Here is a 7,787-nt window from a genome sequence, read left to right as displayed (position 1 = left end):
TGCCATCTTCCATGTCCGCTCACTGGTAGAACAGAAGAGAATACCACCTGTGCACCTGTCTCCTTCAGCATGCCCCCCAGAGTGTGGTAGTCCGCCATCAGGTGATCAGGGCTTCTCCTGGCCGCATCATTAGTACCCACATGGATTAGGACCATGGGGTAGTAATCGGTGGGCTGGATCACGGCCTGGATCATCCCTGTCACATCATGAATCTTTGCTCCAGGTAGGCAGTAGACCTCACATGTTGAGGGGTCCTGGCGGCAGATGGGGCCCTCTGTACCTCTCAGGATGAAGTCGCCTAAGATGATCACTCGATGCTTTCTCCTCTGGGACTGCTTAGCTCCTTCGGCCTGTTCGGAGCGTGGAGAGTGTGGAGTTGCCTCCTCTCCGGTTGCCATGAGGTGTGAAAGCTTTGTAGGTCTGTATCTGTAGGTCCCAAAGTGTTGACTGTTGAATGGAAATATGAAGAGGGATCCTTAGGAAGACTATTTCTTAGGACTGGAAGAGACCTCTTGGGTCATTGAGTCTAGTCCCATGCTGTCTCAGAAAACACCTCTAGCAATTTATGTTTATCAATGTAGCAAGCTCCTGCTTAAAAGCACTGGTATTATTGGAGGTTGTTCCAGAATCTTACTCCTTTTATTGGTTAAAAACTTTCTTCTAATATCCAGGATGCATTCTTGCCCATTTCAAAAAAGTAGAGTTTAAAGTAAAATATGTATCATTTTTCTTCAAAATAATTCCTGTAACTTTCCTTTCTTTGTCATGGTAGAAGAAACCTGGTGTGGGATGAGTGAAGTGGTACAAATTTTAGATTTACAGTCTACCTGACATCCAACAGTCTTGTGCCTTGTTTAATGCAATGGGATGATTTCCCATTTTCCAGTGTAGTAGCTTCAGGAAAGGAAAACCTGAGAGAGGCTAAATATTTTTTCTTCTAAAGAGGACCATTGTTCCATTGTTCCAATTTCCCTTATAGTTGTATAAATCAAGAATAACTTCACTGAGTTGTACCAAAGCAAAGGAGTAGATCATGGACCAACATCTTTTGATTTTTTTAAATCTTTCTCTCTCCCCAGTAATGAATGATTGGTCAGGACAATAGTAGTTTGACAGTTATCATGCATTCTGGCAACTTTGCAGAATGTTAATGTGACCAAGTGTATGCTCTGCAACATGGCTTATCTTTGACTACATACACACATTCAAATAATCTGGGAGAATTCTCTCAGGTTTGTTCTTGTGGTAGAAAAACTTACCCAGAGCTACGTGAATGGACATTCAAGTGCTGAGGCCCTGAACAGTGGAGAACTTGCAGCACTGACACTGTGCACACATCTCTGGATGCTCTGCAGGCTCCCTTAATCTGCCTGGCAACAGATGGCAGCAGTGCATAAAGCAATCTTGACTGGCTAACCTAAACTGCCCAGGGTCGGTTTGTGTTGTCAGCATGTACAGACATTCTTTCTCCCCAGAGAAACTCTCCTGGAAGTAATTTAACTGTCGTTGTTCCTAGGTTTTTTCTCCCAGAATAACCATTTTTACTGTGGGAGAAAAAGCCTGAACTTCTGCATTGACTCTCTCAGGAAAAATTGAATGACTGTATGAGGCCTCTATTTCCTGCTTTGCATGAAATAGGAATGCATGAAAATGAAAGACTTGTTTCTAGATGCAGAAGTTCAATCAGAAACCTTTTTGTATGTGTAAGTTAAGAGCAGTCACATGCTAATCAAAATCTATTTAACCTAAAATGTTTTCCTCATCCTGGGCAATTTAGTGACTAAATTGCATACCAGAGGTTGGCAATCTATGGCTTGGGGGCTAAATCCAGTCTGTGGAACCTTTGGTTCTGGCCTGGGGGGATATGAGGCTTTGGCAGGAGGGAGAGAGGGGCAAGGGGGAGACTTCTGTGAGTATTCTCCTTGTGTTGCTGGAACTTTTCTTGTGCTACTGGGGATACAAGTGGCAGGCAGCCTCCAAGCTGCGCAGCACGCATGGTCACGCAGGCATGGCTGGCAGCACAGCATGAGCACACCTGCATGCCTGAACATACCGCACAGCTTAGAGTGAACACTGGTGGCAGCAGGGTGCCAGGTATCTTGACTGATGTTCATTTTGGGTGCTTAGACTTAGATACTTTTAAGGATCCTGAACTTCAGAAAGTGCAGGAAAAAAACAGGGTTCTTCATAGTATGTTAGATGGGTCATTGAAATCACTAGTCACTCTATAATAAAGTTTTGCCTTATCCATTTCATGGCCATTACTCTCAGCTCATTCTCATTTTAGCTCAGATTTACCAGTAACAGTCCCTTCATTATTATTTGCATTAATCATTTAGATGAGCATTAGTGTCACAAAGCAGTGTTTCTAAAGAAAAGAATCCTTGTGCAAAGCAACTGGATCACAGCTGAGAATCTGGCAAAGAGCTGTGCTTTGCCTTGGAAAGAAGTGGATTGTCAGCTCTAATTATGTGTGTAACAAATGGTTCTACTGCAGGGAAATTCATACCAAGCCAGAGGGCCATCACAATGCTCATGCAGCCTTTAACTTCACTTCGTTTAAGTTCTCAGATAGGACTTTGTTCAGCTTGCATTGGTGTCAGTGGTAACTGGATCAAATTTGCAAGGTTTAAATATGTCCTGTATTGGTTTTCTGTATAGGTTCAGCATGACTGTGTCAAATCACAGACCCAAAACCTGTGTGATCCTCCCCGCCAGCATAATGGAAATAAATATGGCCAGATGGAAATAAAGAATAGGGGGAAGGAGGGAAATGAAATGTTGACTAGGTGTTTTAGGAGTGTAGAATTGTTCCTAGCAGAGAGCTAACAGGGAAGGATGCAGGTGAGTTGCCCAGGGACTATGAGGAAAGTAATTTATCTTCATAACATGTATCTGCAGGGGGGGGTTTTCACACAGATACAGGGAGAATTGCTTGTCTGTGCCTCTGTACATGAGCGTATCAATAAAAAAGGTGGAACTTGATCATTTAAATCACTGTGAATTGGTATCTCGGAACCATAGTGCAAAGCATGATCTTGCTGTCAGATTTCATATGGAAGAGGCATTTGCTTGTATTTTTAATCAAAAGAGAATAGGAGCAGCTGAAAAGCTGAAGAACGAGAAAAAGATTTCATGAGTATTTTCACTGCTGTGGATTATTAGCACAAAAATTGTTCCATTGTGACATTTTTGTGGAATTTTGCACTACTAAATCTTATATTTTAATCCTGAGTGATGCTCCAAGTTGCATTTAACTGTTGTTCATGCTCAGTAAGATAAGCACTGTTCCTTTGTCTTTAGAACAGGCAAAAAAGTGACAGTGAAGTGACAGCAAAGCCAGGAAACCAACAATAACCAGTTGCAACATGGAGGTAGCCTTCTAATAAACTTGGAGCAGAATCATGCTCAGTATATTTTTGTACTTGTAAGAGAGAAGGCTGACTAATAACAGAGGTCATGTGTTGACCAGTTTTTGCTGTCCACTTAAATGCTGCTGAGAGTTTGTGCTGGATGTTAGACAAGTATGCCATATCTATCCTGCCTCTGTGCCAGACCTGGGGGATTGCCTTTGAGAGGAACATCCCACTGCTTTGCTCCCACTCTTCACACTCTAACATCCAGAAATTAGGAGGTGGGGCTGGCTTAGAGTATGCACAACAAAGCTTACCTAAGGCAAAAAGCCTGAAAGTGACTGTAAGTGCACACTGAGGCCTACTCTACCTTAGCTTCATTACCTAATTTCTGATTTTTGTTCATACTAAGCAAAAGTGGGTGCGTAGGGCATATGTTTCAGTGATATAGGAGGACCAGTAGGATAAGACACTGATGGGAGAGATATAAAACTCTCCCACTTCCTACAGGGCCTTGTAACTGAGAGTCTGATTCCTGCTGTGGACTACTTTGCTGGACTTTTGGAGTCCTACTCTTGCTTTGTACCTCCTCCCTTGATCCTGTCTCACCTCTGCCTTGGACCCTCTTGCCCAGCCTCTAGCTTTCTTTGATCTTATCTCTGCCTTGGGACCCCAGTACCTTGCTCCTGCCTATCTTAGCCTGTGTATTGGATTCCTGGACTTCTGGTCTGGCCATGACCACAGAGTCACTTGCCATCTGTCATGATCCGTCAGGCCATCTGGTATTGCAACCTGGGCATCTGGACTTATGGTACAGTCAACCCATCATTTTTGAGCCCTGATTCCCCATGTCTGGGTCATATCTGTGACAGCTCCCGGACTTGGCACAAAATCTTTAAAGCTTATAAGACTTTAACATCTTTAAAGTCTAATAAGGTAGACTTTAACCTTTTAGTCATTAAAGACTAATATTTTTTGTGATTATTTTAAAATCCAATCTAACTTTGCCCTCAGGGACATGCTGTCTTTCTTTTGTGTTCTTATTCATGTTTTCCAGAGGATGCACTTGATTTTAATTAGCATGGCTCTGATTTCTTCATCAGAGTTGTAGTTTCTTTTCCCAGACCCAGGTTGGCATTCATGCAGAAAAATCATCTAGATTATCGTTTTGATAAAATAAAACCAATTTAGGGATTGTTTCAGCTTCTCTCTTCTTCATTTTGGTTGTTTTTACATTATTCATACAGGAATGACTGGTTGTCTCATGCTAGTTGTTCCAAATAGAGAAAAGATGGAGCTTGTAATCATCACAGATTGTGGATATTTATTCAGGGTACCTCAGGCTTATCATGCACAAAAGGAGCAGTGGCCTGTGGATAGGTAAAAGGCTTCAGCTTCCAGTGTGCTCCAATCTTCCCTCATCATTTCCGAATTTGTTCTGAACAACAAAGTGTATAAAAGGGAAAGTGATTACAAAAGCACAATTGCACTACTTTTCCCCAACAAATCAGGGAGGGAATTTGCATGTAATAGTTGTTCCTGCCCAAATGTTATTCTCCCCTTAACTTTATTCTGTGAGGTTCAAATAGAAATTGCATAATTAAACAAAAAGAAGAAAATACGCACACATTTTTTGAATCTGTAGTTTATATCTGCTTTGTACAATAGCTGAAAGTACATGGCTTTGGTTTGGCCAGAAAGCTGCTATATGTAATTTCCAGGAGGCAGACACTTCATGTAACTGCACTACAGTCAGCACAATTAATTGAAGTGACATATTGAGGCTTCCAGCATGCAGCTTATAATCTTGAGGGTAAGAAACATTTATAGGGGGACTTAAACAGCATACATGAGTTGCTGCCATTTTTCATAAGTCTCTTAAGAATTTTCACGATAATGTTTTAGTTGTTTTTGAAGTCATAAAAGTTTTTAACTAGCAATCAATCAATATATTCTAGATCAAAGGGAAAGCTGATCTTAATAATGTTGTCGTTCCCCTTCTATTCTGAGTTCAAATCCAGTGGATCACAGTTGGTAAACTCATTTCTTCCTGCTAGAACTCTGTGCTTGCTTTTTAAAAGCTTTTAAAGGTAAAGTGACATATTTAAAAATGTAGCTAGTGTAATAAAAGCCTGGGGTAGGTTATAAATGTGGAAATATTTGTTGACAAGTAACAGTGGCAAACAACTTTTTGGTTCTTCTGCATTGTACTGAGACCCAAATCTTAATTTCTACATCATCCTTGGGAACATACTGTTTAAATGTCAGTGGATTCCCAGGTAGTTCTGGTATACAGATGTGTTTCTCCTGAGCTGTTTACTTTTCTTTCATGCTGTAGAACTATGGTCTAGTGCAGAACAAAAGCCAGGGTAACAGTTTGGGAGGGTTTTTGCAGAGCAGGCCAGGTGAAGTGTAGCAATTTGGTATTGGATCCACACTGAGTGCACTATCCAAAACTGATCCTTTAAAAGGGCTAGGATTCAATGGCTGTGGAGATTACTGCAACCCACAGTTATTATAGTTGGTGAAATTGAAACAAAGAAGTATTTAGGTTGGATAGTAAAAACACCTTTCTATGTCAGGTGATAAGTATTGGACGAGATTGTCAAGAAAGGTTGTTGAGTCTCCACTACTGCAATTTTTGAAGTGAAGATTAGACAAAGAGTAGTCTGAGATAGTTTAGACAGTAATGTTTTTGCTTTTGAGTGGTGGGTTGAACTAGATGCCAGCTGTTTTTTCATTGTGTGTGGCTCCTTTAAAGACAGGCAGTCTGTCCCCTACCTGCTTCAGGAGTTGGGGAAATATACCTCAGCGTTGACCCTGCTGTCTGAATTAAGTAGATGGCTCTTCACTGCGCTCTCAGTATGAGGATTTTTTGGCCTGAATTATGTATATTTGACTGACTTTGCATTAACCAGTGTTCAGCTAAATGTGGTGCAGTAGTAGGAAAATGGTATATGACACACAATTAATGCATAGCATTTTGTGAGGTAACCATCTGACAAAAAAGGTCTTCCCTGACTACCAGCTTACTTATCTCTGCATGACAATGATATCTTTTTATGAATGATGACCGTGTGTGGCTGACAAAAACAGGATGCACAGTTTGGTGCACTGGCCATTCAATTAAAGTACTGGTACTGCTTTTTTCAAAAGGTTGCTTCTCAGTGGACTGGAAGCATCTTGCACATTTCTGAATTTGATAAGCTCTTACTAAAAGCAGCACGGTGAATTATACAGTAGTATTCCATTCATTATTTACCATCTCTTTTTAAAGTCTGTCACTATGAAAGAGATCTGGCATACAGTATTGATTCTTGATAGAATGCCCTGATTTAATCAAGAGAGAAAACAAAGATAAAAAGATTGAAACTGTTTCTCTAAGTTATAGCTCTGTTTATTATTAACAGAGTTCAGAAGTTGCATTATTTCTTTCCCATCTATTCAGATGTCTCATGTAAATTAAGAACAGAGTACTCTTCACATCTCCTTTTTAGATGGTTCCTTAGTCTGTCTTTACAACCTGGTTTATTTCCTCATTATCACTCCTTTGTAAGCCCAATATTATCAACAGTGAGATACTTAGCAGCACAGAATAAAATAAAAAGTAATGCAAAGGCACAACGTTGTCTTATTATAGTATTTGGTTAGGTTTTGTATATGATAGCTATTTTTAATTTTCCAGGTGCTGAACAGCATAGAGGGATCCATGAGTGTACAGGCAGATTAGATGCATCAGCAGCTGAAGGTTTGTCATCTGCTTCATGCTGCTACTTTAAAAAGTATTCTCATAGGTGTCAGGAACTGTGGGAAATAGATCACCAAAGTCATTTCACTTAAATGAAATAGCTATCGTATGAGAGTGAACATAGATGGCGAAGGATGTGTGCTGTTGATCTGAAATTTATTTGCAGGTATATAATTAAACAAAGAGTGGTCTGGGATCTATTTTTTACCAAATGTGGTTGTGGTATCTGATTTCCTTACGTTTTTCTGTATATTTTGTTTTGAGAAACACTTATCTTTTTCATATTCGCATAAATATGTTTAGAAGATGAGAATTCTTTTTCCTAGAAAAAGTGATGGCATGAGGTTTTTTGTTTATTTGTTTGTTAGGTGTGAGCTAAACCCAGACTCCAACTTGCAGCTGGGACAGGATGGGATGTTGAACTTGGAGCAGCTTTGTTAGTTTTGTAGCTTCCTTCATGTATAGCCACTAGAGTACACCAGCTGCTGTCCTGGTGAACCTTTATTTCCCTTGTTGAAATAGCCCCAAAGGGATGTGTGCCCACAGGATTGCTAGCCTGACATTGCATCCACTCCCCCAAATTGTCTCTAAGGCGTTTGGGCTTTGCTGGGTGCCACATGAGACTGGGAGGGAATCCCATCCCCTCCTGCTGCTGCACCTGTCAGGGGGGTTTTAGGGCTGTTGGT

The 7,787-nt window shown here is 40.7% G+C and overlaps 1 protein-coding gene across 2 annotated transcripts in view; it reads left to right on the top strand.

Annotated features, from left to right (window-relative positions):
- SERGEF (secretion regulating guanine nucleotide exchange factor) overlaps positions 1–7,787 on the top strand; it is a 355,234-nt gene that overhangs the window by 253,519 nt on the left and 93,928 nt on the right. Inside the window, exon 11 of one of the 2 annotated variants that reach the window (XM_019519674.1) lies at positions 7,039–7,101. The exons of the other annotated variant lie outside the window; for it this stretch is intronic. Coding sequence (XP_019375219.1) covers positions 7,039–7,101 — 63 coding nt within the window. The remainder of the gene's footprint in view (positions 1–7,038; positions 7,102–7,787) is intronic. 2 annotated transcript variants of the gene reach the window in all.

This window comes from Gavialis gangeticus, unplaced genomic scaffold, assembly GCF_001723915.1.
Source record: "Gavialis gangeticus isolate Ggan-Ray unplaced genomic scaffold, GavGan_comp1, whole genome shotgun sequence".
Taxonomy (NCBI): Eukaryota; Metazoa; Chordata; order Crocodylia; family Gavialidae; genus Gavialis; species Gavialis gangeticus.
This window is presented reverse-complemented; position numbering and strand designations above follow the sequence as displayed.